The 22,804-nt window shown below is 49.1% G+C and overlaps 2 protein-coding genes across 5 annotated transcripts in view; both read right to left on the bottom strand.

Moving 5' to 3' along the window:
- Nucleotides 1-9,721: 9,721 nt before the first annotated feature.
- Nucleotides 9,722-13,239, bottom strand: FASLG (Fas ligand). Its single transcript, XM_030952974.1, has 5 exons — nt 12,877-13,239; nt 12,539-12,588; nt 11,951-11,966; nt 11,611-11,644; nt 9,722-10,552 (listed from the first exon to the last, which is right to left on the bottom strand). The coding sequence occupies exons 1-5, from the start codon at nt 13,237-13,239 to the stop codon at nt 10,158-10,160; spliced, it is 858 nt and encodes a 285-aa protein (XP_030808834.1). The 3' UTR covers nt 9,722-10,157.
- A 6,852-nt stretch (nt 13,240-20,091) lies between these two features.
- The window catches only part of SUCO (SUN domain containing ossification factor), a 40,056-nt gene continuing 37,343 nt past the window's right edge, over nt 20,092-22,804 (bottom strand). For all 4 annotated transcript variants that reach the window (XM_030953269.1, XM_030953270.1, XM_030953271.1 and 1 more), the window contains 2 exons: nt 22,552-22,607; nt 20,092-21,995 (listed from right to left, as the gene is read on the bottom strand). In XM_030953269.1, coding sequence (XP_030809129.1) covers nt 21,549-21,995; nt 22,552-22,607 — 503 coding nt within the window. In that variant the 3' untranslated portion in view covers nt 20,092-21,548. The remainder of the gene's footprint in view (nt 21,996-22,551; nt 22,608-22,804) is intronic.

Genomic DNA, 22,804 nt, shown 5'->3' with positions numbered 1-22,804 from the left:
CCTTGAAAGAAGTCAGTGTGCGAGGAGATGCAAGTTTTGGTTCCACAGGAGAGATCGTCTGCCTTACATTGGACATGCATAATAGACCACAGCAACGTGTGACCATGACAAATGGCAGCGAAGCTATCACTTTCACGGCCTTGTTGGACACTGGACTGACATTACTATTGTTTCAAACAATATTTGGCCAAGGCATTGGCCTCTTCGGCATAGCGACTCAGCAGTGAATGGAGTGGGAGGAGTGTCCCTGGCATACCTAAGTACTCAGCCCATCACCTTCCAGATAGAGGAGAAGATTGCTACCATACTATTTACAGTATTGCCACTGCTGAAAGGAGTGAACACCCTGATTGGAAGAGAATGCATGACACAATGGGGAGTTGTTCTTACCACCCCAGACACGGTTTTCTGGCAGCAGCCCCTGTCGAACAGCTGCCCATTCTAAAGCTGACTCAGATAATGGATGAGCCTGTACGGGTAGAGCAGTGGCCGCTAAGCCAAGAGAGGCTGCAAAAGGCACATGAGCTGGTCCAGGAACAAATTGCAGCTCAACATATCAAACCATCTACTAGCCCATGGAACACCCTCATTTTTGTCATTCCCAAGAAATCTGGAAAATATCGGTTGCTGCATGATCTCAGGAAGGTGAATGAGCAGTTGCAAGCTATGGGAGCCCTACAACCTGCTCTGCCATCACCTTCCATGCTGCCAGCAGAGTGGGCCCTGCTAATTATAGATCTGAAGGATTGCTTTTTCACCATTCCATTGCACCGTCACGATACTCAACATTTTGCCTTCACCCTGCCAGCAGTAAATAAGGACCAGTCTGCACAAAGATTCAAATGGGTCGTACTCCCACAAGGAATGCGTAACAGCCCCAGTATGTGTCAGTTGTTTGTGGCCACAGCATTGCAGCCAGTATGGTGACTCTGGCCACACGTCCTGATCTATCATTGCATGGATGACATCTTATTGGCACAAGAAAATCCTTTCACCAATGATCAGTTGCAGATTCTAACGGCAATCCTCTCCGAGGCAGGATTGCAGATTATACCTGAAAAGGTCCAACGCACCTCACCGTGGAAATATCTTGGGTGGCAGATCACCGGTAGTTTTATTCTCCCGCAAAAAAACACCATCACCACTGAAATCAAGAATCTTACTGACATTCAAACCCTGATGGGCGATTTCCAATGGGTCCAACCCCTCGTGGGCATTACTAATGACAATCTGGCTCCTTTGCAGCCTCTCCTGAAAGGTACAGATGCAGCAAAACAGATTCTCTCACCCCAGAACAAGAACAGTGCATTTCTAATATCGGCACCCTTATATCCACACGTTGGGCATCCTGACACCACCTATGTCTCCCTATCCAGCTCCTGATTGTTTCTTGACCGTCATGGCACAGTGGAAAAAGAAAACCAAGGGAAGAAGAAATGAAGACAAACTATACATCCTAGAATGGATATTTGTCAGTCTCCAACCTAAACAAAGTATTCATACCCGACTGGAAACAGTAGGAGATGTGGTCCAGAAAGGACAAGATTGGGTGACAGCTATCTCGGGGATGGAGGCTGCAAGTATTCGAATCCCTATGAGCACAGCTGACTTTGAATGGGCACTCAGACATTCTACTGCTCTGCAACTTGTGCTCTTAGATTACACAGGGTACATTTAAATGGCTCTTCCCAAAGGAAAAGAAGCTCAGTTTCTTACAGAGAACTCTTGGATAGCATTGGAAAAATGTTCAGGTAGACCATTAAAGGATGGTCTCACAGTATGTACTGATGCTGGAAAAAACACCAGAAGAGCCGCGATCACTTGGTACCAGAATGATCAATGGAAACATCAAATTTTGCAAGCCCTACCAGAGGATACACTCCAAACATTAGAGCTGGCAGCTGTCTGCTGGGCCATGCCACAATGGCTCTGTACACCGCTGACTATTGTTACGGACTCTCTTTATGTTGCTGGAGTGGCCCAAAGGATAGAAGATGCATTCATCAAGGATATACAGAACGAATGGTTGCTTGCCATTTTCCAGCAACTGCAGAGAGCCACAAGACAAAGAACAGCTGCTTATTCCATTATTCACATTCGAAGTCATAAGTGGCAAGAAGGACTCAGGGAAGGAAATCACAGAGCTGATCAGTTGGTTAGCGTGGTAAAGAAAAATCAAGCACCAGTCAATCAATTTGAAGCAGCCAGAATCCCCCATGAACAGTTTCATCAGAATGCCAAAGGATTAAGGCGGCAATTCTCTTTATCAATAAATGAGGCCCAAGGCATAGTCCGCACTTGCCCTCAATGCAGCCATCATGGACCAGGCCTTGGAATAGGAGTAAATCCAAAAGGTTTACAAGTCTTAGAACTCTGGAAAATAGATGTAACTCATGTACCCAAGTTCAGAAGTTTAAAATATGTTCATGTCACCGTCGATACCTTTTCAAAATTTATATGGGCCACTGCACAACCAGGAGAAAAAGCTGTTCATGTTTGTAAACATTTGACTGCCTGCTTCGCTGTTATGGGCGTACCAGAGCTGATAAAAACTGATAATGGGCTTGCCTACACTAGCAATGTGGTCTGACAATTCATGCTCACATGGGGAGTACAACACAAAACAGGCATTCCAAACTCCCCTGCAGGACAGGCTATTGTAGAGAGAACCAACAGAACTTTAAATTCAAGGAGGTCCTTGATCCAAAAGAATGCTTGAATCAAACCTTATTTGTGTTGAATCATTTGTGTGGTTTTGGGGAAAATCAAGAACCTCCTGCAGTAATACATTCCAGTTGTGCTAATGCAGGAACGATAAAAAGAGATATGCTTGTGCATTTTCACAATCCAAGAACTGGGGAGTGGGAAGGGTCTGTATCTGTCATATTTAATGGCCGAGGACATATGTGTGTGTTTCCACTCCCACAGGTCCGCTGTGGGTACCCAGCAAGTGGTCGTGAGCAGCGGTATGAATGACACAGAAACCCCACAGCTCTGGAATGTTGTTGTATTTTCTGTGACCCCTGTCGTTGGAAGGAAATGATGAATCTGACTCCATGTTCTTAGAAGGCTGATATATGATATGATATGATATGATATGATATGATATGATATGATATATGATATGATATGATATGATATTATACTAAAGAATACTCAACTAAACTATACTAAAGAATGCAGAAAGGATACTTACAGAAGGCTAGAAGATACTAAAGAAAAACTTGTGACTCTTTCCTCCAGAATCTGACACAACTTGGCCCCTGATTGGCCAATAAGTGAAAACAATTCACATGAAACCAATGAAACAATCACCTCTTGGTAAACAATGTCCAAACCACATTCCAAAGCAGCAAAACACAGGAGAAGCAAATGAGATATTATTTTCCTTTTTCTCTGGGGCTTCTCAGCTTCCCAGGAGAGAAATCCTAGGCAAAGGGATTTTTCAGAAAATCTGATGGTGACAGAATGTGTTTAATCTGTGCCTTGGGGGGCTCTGGAGACATGGATGCTTCAACTGGCAGATGGATCTCAGCCTGTCCTGTCACTAACACCCCCCTGTGCAGAATAAAATGCATGTGGTGACAAAATAAACTCTTCAAGGAGACAGGACCTCAGGATGGTTCAAACTGGATTTGGAAATTACCATCCCCTTCTTTCCATCTGAGCCTTGTCTGAGTCACCTCCCCCAGCACAGCAAGCAGGGTCTGCACAGGATGTGAGGGGGGATTTCAAGCAAAATGATAATTTCCTTCTGCTGCTTAAGGAAAAAGAACAGTCAGCCAAGGCACCCTGGCTCAAACCAAGTGCGGCAATGGGATTTAACTGCTGAATGTGCTGGAATCCTCCTGGTTCGGGATTTCCTCCTGAAATCATCCTGCTCCTTCACTGCTGGTATCAAGCAGGGAACCTGAGAAAATGGCATTCTCCTTTGTGCATTCTTGATCTTCTGTGGTTTGGATTTTGACATTTTATGAAAAATCCTTTTGTTTGGATTTTTTTCTCCTGAGAAGCTGAGAAGCCTCAGAGGAAAAGAAAAACAATAATTATCTGCTGCTGTGGAATGCAACAGGTGCATCTTTGATTGGTCCATGTGGTTGTTTATAATTAATGGCCAATCACAGTCCAGCTGTCTCGGACTCTCTGGTCAGTCACAAGATTTTATTATCAGTCCATTCCAACAGAGGAATCCCCAACAACCAGAGGAATCCCCAAAAGAAATCTGGACAGGGAGACTTTTTCAACTGTTGAAGGAAGCTGGTTGTGGAATGTGGGAAGAAGAGAGAGGGACGGTTAAAATAAAATATCTGTGGTGGTTTGTAAGGGGGGAGAGAGGGTGATTCTCTCTCAGCCTGTGCTGAGGAATGCGGAGGCAGCTGAGGGAGAGGAAAGCGTGTTGTGGTTTGGAATTCCACCTGCAGCCTTGAGTCTCTGCTGCCCAGAGGAATGAGCAGCTCATTTCCAATCAAACCTGGAGTCCCCAGAGCAGAAAGCTTTGTGCCTGTTCCCACAGCTGCTGGGACAGGCCATGTGCAGGAGCACAGCACCTGGCTCTCCTCATCACCCCCAGAGATCAATCTGCAACAAGCTGTCAAGCTTTTCTTCTTCCTCATTTCCTTTACTCTTTTTCAGTCATTAAAATCAACCAGAAATTCACATGCAACTTGCCTCACCTTGCAGCAGAATTACTCTGTCTTTACTCATCTCCTCCTCTCTGCTGTGTTGAACCTCAGCCGCTTAGTCATGCCTAAAATTCCACTTCTATAACCATGATGCAATACCCCCATGTGTCAGAGCACTGGGAGAATAAAAGCAATATCTGAATGTACCCCTGTTTCCTTTCCCCTGTCTCTAACCACCAGACAAACTCCTTCTCAGCCTGGTAAAAATGTGCCAGAGTCTGTGCAGCTCCTTGGGCTGGAAGAAGTGACCCCACACAGGACATTGTGACAGAAACTCAGCCCAGGGCTGGCTTCAGGGGAAAAAAGGAGGTAAAAAGAGATTAAAAAAAAAGAATTCTGTGATGTAACCCCTTGGTTACAGCCCATCCTGAGCCTACACAAGGTTTGCAAGGCACTGGAACCTGGTCTCAGGTAAATGGGATACAGCATCAGCCACGAGAGAGGCCAAATCTCTGCCAGGCATCTCTCTGTGCTGAACAAAACAGAACAAATGTTTGCCATAAATGTTTGCCATAGATATTTGCCACAAATATTTGCAGAGCCCAAATTTGGGCAGCCAAATTTTCCTCTCTGCTCCCCCTTACTCCTTTAGACTATTTCCCTGTTTCTATTTCTTTATCTAGCCCCCTCAAGAAATTCAGGTTTATTATTTATGTTCAGCCTCTGCTAAAGAAGCTGTGATCAGAGCACTGAGCATCCAGTTCAAATGAGCTCCCCCTCCCCTAAAGGGGAAAATTTATTGGTAGAGGAGTTGATGAGAACCCTTTCCCAATAATTTTGGTGGTTTTTTTAAATTCAGTATCAGAACAAATTTGAAAATAAGTTTTCTAATTCATAAAATTCTCAAGGGGGAACAAATTTAAACTTTTCAGATCTAGAAAAAAAAACTATCTAGAGGACTGAAAATTTCTTTCTGACTTGGCCATTTTTGAAAAGGATATCCTCACTTATAACATTAACATGGAATGCAAAAGAAGAGCAACAGTTTGGAAGTTCAAACCACAGTTTTTTAATTGTCCCAAACAGCTGCCCACAGGAGCTGTCGGTGTGCCAGGCAGAGGGAGCAGAGCAGAGATCTCCGATCGGGAGAGGATCTGGGCTCCTCACTTCTTGTCAGCCTGTAAATCTCTGTAAATATCTGGTGCTGAGACCCCTGAGGCACCTCCACACCCGACCCAGGCTGCTCCATCCGGGAGAGGATGTCAGCTCAGAGCACTGCAAGCAGGGCAGAGAGAACCCAAACATCCCAAAGCTTACCCTGCTGCTGCACCTGGGACTGCCTTTCTCATGCACAGACCCTTCCCTTGCTGGGGAGAGAACAAAATACTTGGAAAGTTCAGATTAAATGTCAATCATTTATTTTTATTTTAAAAAAATTTAAGTACTGCCCGAGCTATTAAAATCACAGGATGGTTTGGCCTAAAGTTGGCTCCAACCCCCCCAGTTTATGGCAGGGACCCCTCCTGCTTGCTCAAAGTCCCATCCCACCGCACCAGGCCTTGGGCACTTCCAGGGATGGGGCACCCACAGCTTCTCTGCGCCCTGCCAGGGCCTCACCACCCTCAGAGGGAGGAATTTCTTCCCAATGTCCCATCTAAACCTGCTTCCTTTCAGTTTAAAGCCATTCCCCTTTTCCTGTGTTGAAGATTGCATGCAAGATGTTTTCCATTCCCATCTGCATGGCAGATTATCTTTGTCAAGTGAGCAGTTTGCCTTATCTCTCTCTTTGAATGACCACATTCACACCTCCCTCGGGAGGGGACATTGCTGATAACAGACTATTGAATGTCACTGCATGGCTGATAAGAACTGTAACATCCCATTGGGAGATGCTCCGCCCAGAGGGAGGAGCCAAGCATTGCTACCCAGATATACTCTGAGATTCTGGAACACCAGTACGGCTTTTCTCCATGGGATTCCCCAGAGGAACAGCAGCTGCCTCTTCCACCACTGGATCTCCAGAGGAAGAATCCATCCTTCTCTACAGATCCCCCTTGCTCCAACAGAACCACCCCTGACACTGCAGGAGGGCTGCAGCCACATTTCCAATGGGACTGCCACCAGCACCCTGACCCACAGGGTGTCAGGCTGGGTTCTGACTCTGTCAGTGTTGTTCTAGTGGACTGCATTGTTTATTTTATTCTTTGTTTTCTTCCCTATTGAGGAACTGTTATTTCCTGCTCCCATATTTTTGCCTGAGAGCCCCTTAATTTAAAATGATAGCAATTCAGAGGGGTGGGGAGGGTTTACATTCTCCATTTCAGGGGAGGCTCCTGCCTTCCTTAGCAGACTCCTGTCTTTCCAAACTGAGACATCCTGTCACTCCATGCTCTTGTCACGAGTCCCTCCCAACTCTCTGGCACTGGAAGGGGCTCTGAGGCCTCCCTGGAAACTTCTCCAGGCCCTCTGATAGCTGCAGCTCTGGGGTGCCCTGGGCATTCCAGGTAAGGACAGATCTCATCCCCTCCCAAGGGCTCCCCTCATTGTCACAGACATCTTTTATGAAAAATCCTTTCCTTAGCATTTTTCCTCCTGAGAAGCTGAGAGGCCTCAGGGACAAAATGTAAACCATGATTATCTGCTGCTGTGGAATGCAACAGGTGGATCTGTGATTGGTCTCATGTGGTTGTTTCTAATTAATGGCCAATCACAGCCCAGCTGGCTCTGTCTGAGACACAAGCTTTTGTTATCATTCCTTCTTTGTGTATTCTTAGCTAGCCTTCTGATGAAATCCTTTTCATCTATTCTTTTAGTATCATTTTAATGTAATATATATAATAAAATAATAAATCAGCCTTCTGAAACATGGAGTCAGATCTTTGTCTCATCCAAGAACCCCTGTGAACGCTGTCACACCCCCATCCTGCCCCAGAGCTGACTGCAGCCACAGCCTGCATGGGCACTGTGGGGTGCCCTAGAGAGGCCTTTGGGATCCCCCCAGCCCTCCCAGCCCCGGGCCAGCAGGCAGAGGAGCCTCAGGGCAGGTTCCCTGTGCCTCTCTCCAGGCTGCTCCCAGCAAAAAGGGAAGCTCCTGGTGTGCTCGGCTGGTTTGGCTGCAGCACAGCTGTACCAAGAGCTTCCCACTCCCCACTGGGATGTCCCATCACCAGGAGAGCAGCACAGCCCAAAGAGCAAGCAGAGGAGGACAGCAATTCCCAGCCTTTCCTGGAAAGCTCTGGATGCAGCAGCTCCATCCCTGTGCTGTGCAGTTTCACCCTCTGATATGTGCAGAGAAAAAGTCAAGCCAGAAGACCCCTGAACTTCATCCTTTTGAGATACTTTCCACCCTGAGAAATGCAGTGGGAACATCAGCAATGCCAGCAGGGCTGCAGTTTTCCCCTCCCACTGGCCACAGCAGCAGCCAGACCACTGAGAGGTTTCAAAGAAATAAACTTCCCTGAAGCAAACAACACAAACCACAGCGAGCTGAGAGCAGCACAGGGCAAAGGAAACAAACGCTGCAGGCTGCTGAGGAGCCCCAGGCACTGGGAGCAGCAGCAGAGCTGCAGAGGGACCAGTGCAGCCTCTGTGTCCTGCCTGTGGCAGTGGCAGCCCCAGGGTTAGAACCCCGTGGAGCTGACCCCAGGGTGAACAAATGGGGTTGGGGGTTATTTTACACCACTTTGTTTCTTTGCCCCTCAGAGCACTCTGTGAGAAGCGCTTCTGGGGCCGGAGGTCACCCAGGTGGAGCCTTTGGGGACAGACAGCAGCAGTTCTGCTCAGCCACCAGTGCCCAGCTCCAAACTGTGCACCGAGATCAGCCCCTTCCTGCTGGGCTTGGGCTGCCTGCTCTGTGCTGCCCACCCCACACCTCCCAGGCCCCAGATCCTGATGTCTCAGAGCTGGAGCTCCAAAGCCTCATGGAGAGGGCCCTGTGCAGTGCCAAGCAGGCAGCAAAGAGGGATGATGGCACTGTCATCTTTTCTGAAAAATCCCTTCGCCAGGATTCTTCTCCTGGGAAGCTGAGAAGCCTCAGAGAAAAAGGAAAACAATAATTATCTGACTTGCTTCTCCTGTGTTTGCTGCTCTGGAATGTGGTCGGGAGACTGTTTATCCAACAGGTGAATTGTTTTTACTTAATGACCAATCACCATCAGCTGTGTCAGGCTCAGAGGAGTCAGTCACGCGCTTTCATTATCATTCTTGTTAAACTTTCTGTCTGTATCCTTCTCTTTCTTGAGTATAGTTTAGTATAGCATTCTTTAATGTAATATAATGTCATAAAATAATAAATCAGCCTCCTGAGAACATGGAGTCAGATTCTCATCTCTCACCTCGTCCTGGGGACCTCACAAACACCACAGGATGAGGCTCCCAGGTTTCTGCCACGCTGCTGGAGGAGGAATGGGGCCCTGAGCCCTGATCACAGAGGCCTTGCAGTGCCCTGGCCATGGCCCAGCACCAAATGAGGAGAGGACAGCACCACTCACTAGAAAAATATATATTTACCATCTGTGTTTTTCTCAGGAGGGAACATCCCACGGCAAAGCCAGGCATTGCCATTGCCAGTGTCACCAGCTGCACCAGGACAGGGGTGGCAGAGCAGCCCCCACGGAGAGCCCCTGTGTGCTGAAGGGGCAGGAGGGGGCTCGAGGTGCTGCCTTCACCTCCAGCCCCAGTGCCCTGCTGTGTGCAGAGCCCATGGGCACCCCAGCACCCCAAATCCTGCTGTGTGCAGAGCCCATGGGCACCCCAGCACTGCTGTGTGCAGAGCCCATGGGCACCCCAGCACCCCAAATCCTGCTGTGTGCAGAGCCCATGGGCACCCCAGCACTGCTGTGTGCAGAGCCCATGGGCACCCCAGCACCCCAAATCCTGCTGTGTGCAGAGCCCATGGGCACCCCAGCACCCCCACGCCACCGTGGGCTCCCACTGCCACATCTGGGACGTGCTGCTCCTGGCACCTTCCTTGCAAGGCACTTGGGATGAGTTAAATAGAGAGGGTGGGGAGCATTTCCTGGGCTGGGAACGGTCCATAGCTTAGAGAGGATGAACAGAGCCCTGTCCCAGCCCAGCTGGCAGGAGGGGCCTGTGCCACAGCAGTGCCAGTGCTGGGCAGTGCCAGCCATGGCTCAGGGGGAGCAGCTGGTCACACTGCTCATCCCCACACCCCTGTGGTGTGGTGGCACCACCCAGACACCTCCTTACACCCCCAGCTGTCCCCAGCAGGGCTGTGCCACCACGGGGAGCAGCAGGTCCCACCATCTTCTCAGGCAGCAAGTAGTGAGTTCCAGCAGGGCCTGCAGCACGCCACGTTCTGAGTTTGTTGGGTTTTTGCAAGGAGAACACGTGCAATTCTGTTCAGGCTGATGCAGCACAGCCCTGGTGCTCTCAAGCCTTTCCCATTGCTTGGGTCCCCTCGTGCTGAAGCTCAAACATGGCTTCTGGTGGGTTTGGTGGTGCCCAGGCGGCTCTCAGCCCTCACACATCCATGTGTGTGTGTGTGTGTGAAGGGGCTGCCAGCCATGCTCCACTTCAAAGCTTAAACAAACCAAAGAAAGTCTTGGATTCATCGAAGCTGACCAGGGCGATTTTGGAGACGTTGACGTGCAGGCTGTCCATCCTCCTGAGCCTGAAGAGAGCCCCCAGGTAGCTGCTGCGGGCCCACAGCCTCTGGCCTGAGCAGAAGTTGGTGGCTCTGTCCTCCATGAGCACCAGGCTGCCCGGGGAGGCCGGGTTCCTCTTGTACACCACGTGTGCCAGCAGCTGGGCGTCGCAGGCCGTGCCGCGGAACAGCACCTGCGAGTACACGAAGTACAGCCCCGGCTCGCTGACCCGCAGCCCCCGCTCCTCGTACTGGATGCCGCTGGTGTAGGCATGGCCAGAGCTGGGCTCCCACTCCAGAGGCAGCCCCTGCTGGGCTGGGTTGCCTGCAAGGGAAGCAAGGCCAAAGAAAAGGTTGGGAAGTGGATTTGGTTGGGTGGGTTTGGCTCGAGTCGCGCCCCACAGCGCAAGGCAGTGTGCTCCTGCTGCGGTGTGATGGAAGAGCCTGTCTCAATTATCCTGGTTCCTTCCACAGGTGTGCCAGTCACCTCTCCTTTCCCCTCCCTTGCCCCTGCTGAGTGCTGTCTGTCAATCCAGCATTCCAGAAGGCCCTCGAGTGATTGGCAGAGTTCAAAAGATGCCTCACACCCCTTGAGGGACATTGGGCCATCCAGGTGTCCTTTGTCCCCTGAGACTCCCCCCCCCTTACCTGCTTGGTGGGACCCCTACCCCTTCCCTGCCCCTCTCCCCGGGGTTAAAAGACACAGTTTGGGAGTTCTGTTGGAGCTGGTGCTGCATTCAGAGGCCTGTGGGCCAGAATAAAGCTCTGGATCCAAACGCTCCATCAGAACCCAACTCCTTTTCCTTCACCATCGCCTTAAAGCTTCTCCATCAGAGGTAAAACCTGAGCTCCTGCATGCCTACACTTGTCCCAAGTGCCAGCTGCAGCATCCAGCCAGCCAAAGGTGTCTCTGAGGTGAAACCACCACAGCTGCCACCTTTGGTCAAGCAGCAAGGGCCAGACCAGCCCAGGCACGTCCATCTGGCAATATTGGTATTTAATTCCAATATTCTCCTAGCTTTGTCTGCAGAGTGGAAAGCTCTCCTGGGCCTCACCCCCCAGCAGTGCCAGCCCCAGTGCCACTCCTGCCCTGCACACCCCAGAAGCCAAGCCAAAGCCAGGCCTCACTGAGAGGCACAAGTGAGGGGGAGGTTTTGTCTGTGGAGCAAATTTCCACTGTCAGAGCAGATGTGTCACCCGAGGAGAGCAGCAGAGCCTGCGTGGGGTGGGCTTCTCAGAACTCCAGCTGCCATGGCACCCTCTGATCCCATCCCAGCTGCCATGGCACCCTCTGATCCTGTTCCAGCTGCCATGGCACCCCCTGTCCCCACCCCAGGTACCCTCTGCCCCCCACCCCAGGTGCCATCTGCCCCCAGCACGTACCTGTGACATGGGCTGCCCTCCTGGCCTCCTTCCTGTGCCCTGCACAAAGAGAGGGAACATTGGCCATGAGCTCCAAGGAGGAGCCAGCCCAGAGAGCAGGGGGAGCTCAGACCCTGCAGACCCCCCGTGCCACGGTCCAGGCTGTGCTGAGCTGTGCTCAGGAGGGGACAGCACGGCTGGGGGAGCTCTGCCCGCCCTGCGGGGCTCAGCTCCCTCTGCAGAGATGGGCCCGTTCCAGTGACTCGGTGTTTGCAGCCCATCCACTCCATCCCTTCATTTTCCCAACATCTACTTCATCTTCTCTAATTTCAGGAGCAGCCTTTTCCTTTCTCGAGCCAATTAAATTTTCCTCTTTGCTCCCCCTCCTCCTTTAGACTATTTCCCTGTTTCTATTTCTTTATCTAGCCCCCTCAAGAAATTCAGGTTTATTATTTATGTTCAGCCTCTGCTAAAGAAGCTGTGATCAGAGCACTGAGCATCCAGTTCAAATGAGCTCCCCTTCCCCTAAAGGGGAAAATTTATTGGTAGAGGAGTTGATGAGAACCCTTTCCCAATAATTTTGTTATTTAATTTTTTTAATTCAGTATCAGAACAAATTTGAAAATAAGTTTTCTAATTAACAAAATTCTCAACGGGGAACAAATTTAAACTTTTCAGAGCTAGAAAAAAAAACTATCTAGAGGACTGAAAATTTCTTTCTGACTTGGCCATTTTTGAAAAGGATATCCTCACTTATAACATTAACATGGAATGCAAAAGAAAAGCAACAGTTTGGAAGTTCAAACCACAGTTTTTAAATTGTTCCACCCAAATTAAAACTTTTTTTTTTTTTTTGATGAAATCAAAACCGTCTGAATGAAATCTAGGAAAATTGGCAGGTTCTTGTGGAAAGTTTCAATGTCGCTGGGTTCCTCCTGCAGGCACGGACTCACCTGTGAGTTTCTGAGAGGACGGAGGGATGTGCTCAGCGCCGGCAGACTGGCGAGAGAGAAGAGGAACGTTGGTTTAGAGTGTGAGCAGCCTTTGGCAGGGGTTAAATCTGGGGATTAACTCCACGGGGAGCTGCTGAGAAATACACAGGGAGAGGGCTGGCAGGAGCACAGATATCCTGACAGAGCAGCCCCTGAGGGGAACAAGCACCCTGTTCCTCTGTGCCAGCAGCCACAGAAATGCCACCCTGGTGCCCCTTGGGAGCATCTCAGCCCATTCCAAGGGTTCCTTTCCCCCTTTTCCCCGGGGACCTGCGCCCGGCCGGGCAAACCTCACCTCTCTGAGTTCATCCACTTCCTTCTCCAGGTGAAAAATCTTAAAGACGCTCAGCCCCACTCCGGTGAAGGCCACCAGGATCAGCAGGAACATCACGAGGAAGCCGGCGCTGCTCCTTTCCCCGCGTTCCCTTCCTTTGTTCCGTGGTTTTCTGCTCCGGTCGGGGACGGGCGGTGGGAAGGGAGCCGTGGGGCCGGCGGGGGCACAGGGAGCCGCTGGCTCGGCACAGCCATCCACCCAGAAGATGTGCGGGCAGTAGTTGAGGTTCTGCTGCACGGGGGGCAGCGGCACGGGCCGGACCGGCCCGCCGGGCTCGTCCCCGCCGCAGCCGAACCCCGCGGCTCTGCCCTGCTGCGGCTGCATCCGTGCGCTGCGAGGGAAGGATGCTGGCGAAGGATGCTGCGGCTTCGAGAGGCTCCGAGCATCAGCAGCAGAGCTCTTTCCGGCCCGGCAGGACCCACCCTCCTCCCACAGCCCCGCTCCGGGGGCTCCCGCGGCCGCTGCCCAAAATCTGCTGCCCCCGCACCGCCCGCGGGGCTGGGGAGCCGCAGGAAGGACAAACCCTCCGGCATCCTGCACGGCGAGGGACAGAGGGAGCCCAGGAGGGACAAACCCGACAAACCCGACAAACCCTCCAGCATCCTGCACGGCGAGGGACAGAGGGAGCCCTCCCCGGCCGGGGATGCTGTACCGAGCCCGTGGGATGAGGGATGAGGGATGAGGGATGAGGGATGAGGGATCGCTCCGTTCCTGCTCCCCGGGCATCCCTCCCCGCCTGTGAAAAATGCATGTATTTTATGATTGGCTTTTCGCAAATATTCAAATGAATACGATATGTGTTGTGTTAGAAAGTGATGCTGTATTAACTCTCTTAAGTAGTGTGTTAAATATAGTTTTAGGTTATAACAAAATGTTAAAATAGAAACTATGCTATGTAAGATACTTTTTTAAAAGAAAGGACTTGCACTGAGATAGCAGCCACAGGACACCTGAATCTTTCAGAGAAAAAGAATTTATTGCTCCATTATCAGAAGAAATTAAATTCTTCCTGCCTCAAAGGCGCTGTTAGGATTCAGAGGAAGAAGCTGACACTGCCCAGACAGAATCTTGTGTTTGAATGGAATTTATGCATCATGGATGAGGTGTATGAATATGCAACAGGCTGTTGCTTTTAAGGGTTAATCCTCTGTTAACGTGGGTCCTTTTTCAGGCTCGTGCTGCCCAGAAAAAGGCACCCGGACTGTCCATAACTCTTTGTATTTGTTGTCTCATATTGTCCTAATTCAAATTGTCCAAATTATTATTACTCTAATTGTATTACTATTTTAATAACCATTTTATTACTATTAAACTTTTAAAATTTTGAAAACAAGTGATTGGCATTTTTCACACTGCCTTTCCCCGCTCCGCAGGGCACAGCCTGGCACAGCCAGCTCCGGGGCTGCCCTCCTGCCTTCCAGGGAAAACCACAGAGTTCAGACCGTGCTGCACTGTTAAGAGCTCATTACAATATCCTAACGAGGAGAGACAGGGACATTTCCATTTTCCAGTTTCCATTCCTCATGTACTGCAGATTTCTAAGTGGGGACAGTGAGATTTCCCCACAGATTTCCACACGAGGGATCAGGAATACTTTTTCTTTCACTTTACACACACGTGTTGAAGTGTGTATTTCTATGGGGCAGTGTTAAAAAAAGGAAATGCTTAACACAAGAGCAAACCAGAGATCAGTCTCCTGTGGTTGAAGGAAGCAATCACAATACACAGCTTTGATCTTGAACATCAGAACTGGGATCTGAGAAGGGCACATTTGAACCTTGGTGCACTTGTTTCTCCGAAGCAAGGGCTCAGCTTTGCCTGCAACCACAGCAATAAATCAGATGTGCTGACAATGTCTTGCACCACCAGACACCCCAGTGCTCTGTGAAGATGTTCACCAGCCCTTTGCTTCAGCAGCAATCCACAGCGCAGGTTTCAATAACGCCATCTGGCTCTTCCTCACACTGCAGAGACACAAAAGCAACAAAAATCCAACTCTGACAAGGTCACGCCTGGCCTGGCTCAGTCCCCCTGTCTGTGTCCCAGAGCAGCCACCCAAGGACAGGTCCCCATCCCCTCCCACAGCCACTACAAGGGAGGGTCACACGGTGGCTTTGCCTGGAGAGGATCCAGTTCCACATTTTTCTGACACTGTGTTAATGCCAACAGCTCGTTAAGGTGGGACTGAAGAGAGAGTAGCAGCTTGCCTTAAATGTCACAAATGTTCTTACTCCACACCCACTGCTTCCCACTTCCACAAAGATGCTTTTTAAAAGGGTGGCTGAGAGGGAGAGACAAGGAAACCAAGTGAAGCCATTTCAGCTGCACCTGCTTTTTTGGATGCCCACATCAAGAGCCTGCCAATACCCCATGTGGAGGCAAACCAAAGGCTGGGGCTGTTTTACCATCTGAAATGCTTAGTGCACAGCATGCTCCCAGGGACCTCTCCCTCTGCTCTCCTGCTGTCATTCTGTTTCCCTGCCACCCCCTTCAGACACCACAGGATGCCAGACACTGCCTGGGAGATGGTGCCAGGCAGGGCTGTGTCTGCACAGCACACCAGGATCACAGAGCCTGGGGCTGCAAGGGACCCCTGGAGATGCTCTAGTCCAAACAAAAGCAGGTAGTGGTGCCTGCAGGCTCTGTGTTCTGCTGGCTTCCTGTGCTCAAATGACACAAGATATGAACAGGACTGCTGAAATCATGGCAGGACGATTTGCTGCAGGTAGGCTCTTCAGTCAGGTGAATTTTGGCCTAGAGCCAGAATTTAGACAAGGCTGAGGCCTCCTAACAAGGACAGCTGGGCAGGAAAACAGGGCATGAGAATGGCAGAAGGGGTGTCAGATTTGCCTCCACCACCCTATCCCCCTCTTGAACCAGTCTGCACACCCTGATTCCAGCAGCCCTGTTATGCCATTTGATCAGGAAGGAATATTTTCCAATGGAAACACCCTCCATAGCCCTCAGCAGAGAATTGTTCCCCTTTACCAAACCAAAAAAAAACTTTACACAGACTGTAAAAGAGGATTTGCTCACAAGAACACTCTCCTTCCCCAGTTCACCCCCAGAGAGGTGGGAGCTCTTATTAACAAGACACACAATTATGCTGAAGTTGATGGCAGAGAATCAGCCAGCAGCCAAGAGTAGGTATCAGCAGGATTTAGGGACCTGCCTGAAACAGCCCAAAGCAAGCAGGACTTGAACAATCATCCAGATCTAATACTTGAGAGAAAACAAACCCTGAAACTCAAAACAAAAACTGAAGTGTGAACCTCTGTGTAGGAGAGGCTCTCACCGTGTTTTGGACAGAGTCTCCCTGGAAGCAATTAACAAATATTTCCTATTACACTAATGACTAGTGGAAATGTTAAAAAGCAACTCTTGAAAGGGCTGCAGGAATTACACCCAAGAGCAACTGAGAAAGTTGAGAATCATTCGCATCCAAAAACACAATGAGGATTCAACATCATGAGCACAGAGAATTGAATCCGAAGAAAACAAGGCAAGAAACAAAGGCTGCAGATCAAGCTCTTTGGGTAGAAAACAATGTGCTAGAAAGAAAACAAGTCTGAAGCTGAGAGGCTCCTCAGCTGGACATGAGCTTCCAGCAGGGAAATCCCACAGGCTCCCATGAGAGCTCACACACAGACCCTGCCCTAGAGATCCCCTGGAACCTATGGGGCAGACAGGATCCATGGGGCACAGGGGATCTATAGGGCAGACACTCCTGGAACTCACTCCACAAGGCTCTGTTCAACCCCAGAGAGGCTCTGGAAGAAGTTGCAGGAGCTGTTGGACAGAAAGGAGGTTCAAGTCTGTCTGTTCAAGAGCAGATTGGCAGGGAGGGATGGACGGCATGTGGAAAACCTGTGAAGAGAGGGATGATTTCCAGCAGCAGAGAACTCTTAAATCTCACACAATAAAAAGCCTCCCAAGGAGCCACTAGTTGTGAGCCAAATCCGAAGGAGTTTGAACAAAAAGATGGATTTTTGAGTGAACACTGGTATGGATGCTTGTGAGAGCTGCCTCCAAAGGGAGTGGGCCTCCACCTGCTGAAGCCTCAGAGGGGTGTGGAAGGCACCAGAACTCACCCAGCCTTTGCAGCCAGCGCCAACATCTTCTTGTTGTTTTCTCTATTACGTGTCTATTAATAGTTTGGTTTCTCGTATTTCCTCCACAACTGCTCTCCTTGCTAGGAGCATTTGTTGCCCATATGAGCCATGGCAAGGACATTCAGATATTCACACACAAGAACAGGTTTCAAATCCACTGTTAACAGCCCTAGCCTGGCATTACAGTGCTTAACACATCCCTCTTCCAGGGAGCAAGGTGCTCTGTCCTTTCCTTCACCCTGATTCCAACAAGCAGCCAGCAGCCCTGGATTCAGCAGAAGAGGGCTCTGGGGTGAGAGAGAACCCAAGGAGCCAAAGCAGATGGGAAAAAGAGTCACTAAAATATTACTCTGCTGCTTTCATTTCTTTTGTGGCTGTGGTAAGGGCAGGGAAATGAGGCGGGGTGGCTGTGAGGCAAAGGGATCTATTCTGAGACCAGAGCAGCAGGGTCATTCCTTGGTGCCCCAGGACAGAACAGAACAAGGTGCTGGGGCCAGCTGTGAGGAAGACCAAGAGAGTGTGCAGGTGTTGAGTTCCTGTCCCCCCAGGTGAAGGGAGAACAGGACATTCCCAAGGGTCTCATTCCCATGCAGGGTCTGTGCCCTGTCCCAGCCTCTGGGCACAAAGGCAGCCCCAGCCCTGGCTCTGCTGGCCAGGGGGCCTGATCAATGCTTGACAGTTTAATTTCTTCTTGGGAGCAGCCAGTCTCAGCCCATTCAAGGCGAACAAACTGTAACTGTGTCATCACAACTCACAAAAGCTTTAGTAGCTGCTGCTTTCAGTTATTTTTCTGGGAAAAGAGAAACAGCAGCCAGGGACTGTTGTTTGCTGCGAGCTCACCGAGGGCACCGCAGCTGGACGAGGCTCCAACCACATCTGACAGGGCAGAAAAACAGGGGAGGAAAACAGCCCCCAGGTGGCCAACGCTTCCTTTGCATCTCTAGGTTCACAAGGGGCAGAGCTCAGCTCCTGTGCATTGCCTCCCAAGAGCTGCCCTGAGCGTGGGAGCTCCTGGTGACTCAATGGAGAGCAGCACAGCCAGGGCCAGCCCCGGCCCCTGGCAGGGTCAGACAGCAGCGAGGCAGCAGGAGCTGCTTGGAAACTTCTTCCAAATCCATCCTGCTTAAATTAGAGAAGGGCAAAGAGAGCAAGGTGAGTTTCAGCACTAAGCTTTGACCCGTGGAGCTGTCACAAAGCCCAGCAGCAGCTGCAGGGGACACTCAGGGTTTCCAGGAGATGAGACACCCCGCAGCACTCCGTGGGCAGGGCTCTCCACTTCTCTGTTCCAAAGAAGTGGAACATGTTTGTACCCCATTAAGCAAAACCTGCTAAGCTGTTCCACCTCGTGCTGTAACTTGGCAAAAGCAGAAGCCACACACCACCTTAGATCTGAGTTTTCTGCTTACATCACCACACAGCTGGTAGAGTGTGCAGCTTTAAAAAAGCCTGATTTCCACTGCTAGTTAATGTATAGAACCTCAACACCCTGGCAAACACAGCATGCGCTTACACAAGGTGTGCTTGCACCCATCCACCCTCACATGGAAACCTTCACATTAAAGATTTTTTTGACCTTGGGCTCAGGACCTGCCCGAGGACTGAGGGACACCATCCTCACTCCAGCACACACTTTGGCTTCTGTTTTACACCAACCTGTGCTTGCAATATCGAGACTGTCACACAGAATTTGAGATAGAAACTATTATCCCTACATAAAGCCTATAACCAATTTAAGAGACTTGATTCCAAAGAACCAAATTTTGAAAGCTACATTGCATGACATTAATAAAATTGAAAGTAAAAATTTACTCAAGAGCCCACATGAAAGGAAAACATTAGGCAATAATAACCTGATGGTAAGAGAATTTTCTTTTTTAGCAGTGGTTACAGATAACTAAAAGCAGGGTGTCAGCAGCAGGTGGAAGCTGTGGTTCCATCTCCAGTCTCTTGGCAGAATACACTCTCAAGTCTGCAAAACCATAACTGGCCCTGTAGGTTCCTTCAGATGCTTTATTATTAATGTGTTCATTACAGGACAGGCTTTATCACTGGTGTTTTTCCACAAATGCATCAACTCCTCAGACCTAAGTCAGGCCCAGTATAGAGGGAGCAGAGTGTTAAGGGAGCAACTAGAACACATTTGGTTTTACATCTGCAATTGTTAACTTGGAAATCTGAATGTGTGTTTGGGATTTCAACATGCAGCCTCATTTATCAGCATAGGACAGAGCTATGTCCTTTGGTTCATAGCTAGTGTCTGTCTTCAAAGAGGGGCTGTTTTAAGAATTCATCCCATGCAGCTTCAGGTGATTCTTCTGGAAAGCCCTGTGGTTGCCTGGGCAGTAAAGGTACAAGTGACATTAAGAGGAAGGAGTAAATAAAAGGAACCCACACTTCCCCCCACAAACCACCCAGCACTCTCCCCCCTCAGCAAACTCCACAGTCAGTTTTATTTTTAAATCATAGTTCTGTGATGAAGCAGAGAGTCCTGAGACACTCCAGTGGAAACTCAGTGCTGGGGAGGGCTCTGACAAGCAGATGCTGGCCAGCCTGTGAACTTGGCATTTGGCTGCCCAAGTCCTGCTGGGTTTGACTGAAGTAAGTCAGAGGGGGAGCAACCACTAAGGGGCAGACTTCAAGCTGAAAACTCTGGTTTGAGATAATGACTCTAATTTTCCTTTCAGGGCCTTTTGTATCCTTCACAAGCCTTAGCTCTGAGTAGCAAGAGGTCATTTCATGCAGTTCTTCTCACAGAAAGCCACCACAGGCAGGGATCCCGCAGGGCAAGGTGTGAGCTGACCTGCTGGAAACCTCTCCAGCAGTTTCACAGGGCCACAATTCCTGAAGTTTCAGACAAAGCACCACTCAGCCCTCAGAATCCACTCCCCCACACTTTTCTTTATTGAAACAGAAAAACACATCTAGGCTGACAAGTTTATGAACTCCTTACTAGAGCCCAAAGGATCCCACCATATCCTAGTCCTGGACTGAAATTTTAAGACCAGTCCTTCTCGAAGAATGTAAGCCACAAGTTTCATTCTCAAGTGAAAAAAATGCCAGTAAATGAAAGACAAAGTGTTCAGATTTATTTGGAAATTCACAGTTTCTAATGGCACTACAGCTCTGTAGTTACATACTCTTGCTCCACAACACTGGATGCTGCACTCTGGTGGTATGAATTTTCTTCATCCAGGTTTGACATCCTTCTGAATTCACGTTCAACACGTCTGGTTCATGTGCTCTGGCTGGCTAATTGTGCAGATCAACTCTGAAAGTACATCACTTTAAAGTACTCATAAACTAACAAGAAAGCAGCAAAAAACCAAAGGCTTTAAATAAGTCACATTACATACAATACCTAGGAAAGGCATCAGATCTGTTAAAAAGGGTACCACTAAAAGTGCTCAATAAATTAACTTATTTTGTACAACGTGAACCTGTAACACCTGTCAAAAGGAAAAACCTTTTGTTCCACTCACTCAGAACCACACTCAACAGTTCAGCAACCACACATCCTATAGTATCCAAGTACACAGTCACAGTCAAAATAAAAAACACTTGAGTATGAAATACCAGCCATACCAACACTGCACATTTGTTAGCCAATACAAAAGCAAACGTTATGGAAACAGCTGCTGTGAGCCAGCCCCAAGGCTCAGACTCCCAGGCTTGGCACCCTCAGCACGCCCAGAGCAGGCTCTGAGAATGCACCCTCCTCCCATTCTTCAGCACAACAGCAGTGAGCATTCCTCATCCACCTCCTCCAGAGAGCTGCAGCAGGCCATTCAGGTGACAAATGCATTCCTCAGCCTCCATCACCAGCAGGAAATCCTCAAGAGCCACCGTCACTGATTCTGCACATCAGAGTAAGCTCCGATTGTGACTGAAGGTGCAAGTAAACACAACTGCCATCCCTGGTGAGAGATTTTCCTCAACAGAGTTTGCAAAACAAGAATCTAGTCAGGCAAGTCCATCTCTTGGTATTTTTACAGTATCCAGTCCACATTACTGAGTCCAGCTGAAGGCCAACATGTCCCTTTACAGCACTGTAGTGTTGCATCTTCAAAAAAAGCTAGAGAAATTACAAAATAAATCAAATGACAAACAATTGTATCTCCCCTCTTCCAGTGGCATTATAAATAGACAAAAGGCACATAAATATGGGAAGGTGCAAGAAATAGGAACAAAGCTAAAGGAAGAAGATTAGGCTTTTATCCCTATTCCACCCAACAAACTGGGTTTCAAAAAATTTCTGCCCCAGGAACTGTGAAAAAAAACCTTTATAAAATGAACCCTGCCCTCCCTCCCCCCCCACGCTGTTCTCATAGGAAATTATCAGCCTTGTAAAGCTGCAGCTTATAGCCAAGATTGACACAATCCCATCTATTTAAAAAGGCAGAAACCAAATTTCTGAATACTTTCCAATGAGTCGAGCTCTTCGTCTCCCACTATCCTCCCCCAGGATACCACAGACTGTTCTCAAACGAACAAACACTCTCCTGTTTGAGAAGCCAGCTAGGTTTAGATGTGTCCAGAGACTGTCGTGACACCGAGTGTTCCCACTGTTATATCTTTGTTTCCTTTGATTATGTCATGCAGGCTTGGCATCGACCCCGACTTAGTCTGTATTAGAGTTTTTATGAGCTTCCCTTGGTCTGAAACTTTCGACCGCCTCCTCTTGACAGCTCTCTTCTCAGTCTTTGTCTTTTGGGTCTGCCCGTTGCACAGGCTGGTGCAGGCTGAGATGCCACAGAAATAGGACTCGTCCGACTGTGACGACGTCTCGGAGCTGCCTTCCGAGGGAGGGCCCTTGTAGGAAGAGTGATAAACCTCCCCAATGTTAGAGAAGTCCCTCTGGTTCGTGAAGGGCTTCCTTCCTTTGATCTCCCCGTTGGCTATCGGGTGCAGGGGCTCTGTTGTTGGCTTAATAGTCTCTGGTTTTTCACTTTTGTACTTGCAACGCTTTTTCTGAAACCACAAGTGAAAACAAATTAATGGTGAGGTTCTGGGAGGCAAGCAGAGCATGCAAGCCAAGCCTAGGAACCAGCAGGGAGAGCAGCTCAGACATGCACCACCTGCCAGCACAAACACCTCAGCCCCAGTGTCACTGTGATATTTTATGAAAATCCTTTTGTTAGGATTTTTTGCTGAGAAGCCTCAGAAAAGAAACGTAAACAATAACCATCTGAAGGCTGTGGAACGTGGTCTGGAGATGGTTTACCAACAGGTGCATCTCTGATTGGTCTCATGTGAATTGTTTTTACTTAATGACCAATGACAGCCAGCTGTGTCAAGGCTGTGAGCAGTCACGAGCTTTTGTTATCATTCTATTCTATTCTTGTCCAGCCTTCTGTCTGTATCATCTCTCTATTCTGTAGTATAGCGTTTTTAATATAATTTAATATCATAAAATAATAAATCAGCCTTCTGAAACATGGAGTCAAGATTCTCATCTCTTCCCTTGTTGGGGTTGCCTGCAAATTCCACACCCCAGCAGCTCCCTCCCCACAGGGTGAGACTGTACCTTCTTCTCTGGGGAAAACTTCAGGGGCTCCACAATATACAGATCCTCTGGATCCACTGCAAGAGAGAACAGACACTCAGCAGTGCTGACTCTGCCAGCTCTAGAGCAACACAGTCCCAGCTAAACACAGCATGACAAAATATTCCCCTGAGCAGGCACATTTCTCCCTTTATAAGTTGAAGGGGCACAACACAAGCACTGTGAGTAAAGTCAGCACACAGAGAAATTCCCCTGTGCTGTCGTGGCAGCTGAC

The sequence above is a fragment of the Camarhynchus parvulus genome, chromosome 8 (genome assembly GCF_901933205.1).
Source record: "Camarhynchus parvulus chromosome 8, STF_HiC, whole genome shotgun sequence".
In the NCBI taxonomy this organism is placed as follows: Eukaryota; Metazoa; Chordata; class Aves; order Passeriformes; family Thraupidae; genus Camarhynchus; species Camarhynchus parvulus.
The sequence above is the reverse complement of the archived record's forward strand: the minus strand, read 5'-3'. Positions and strand labels throughout refer to the sequence as shown.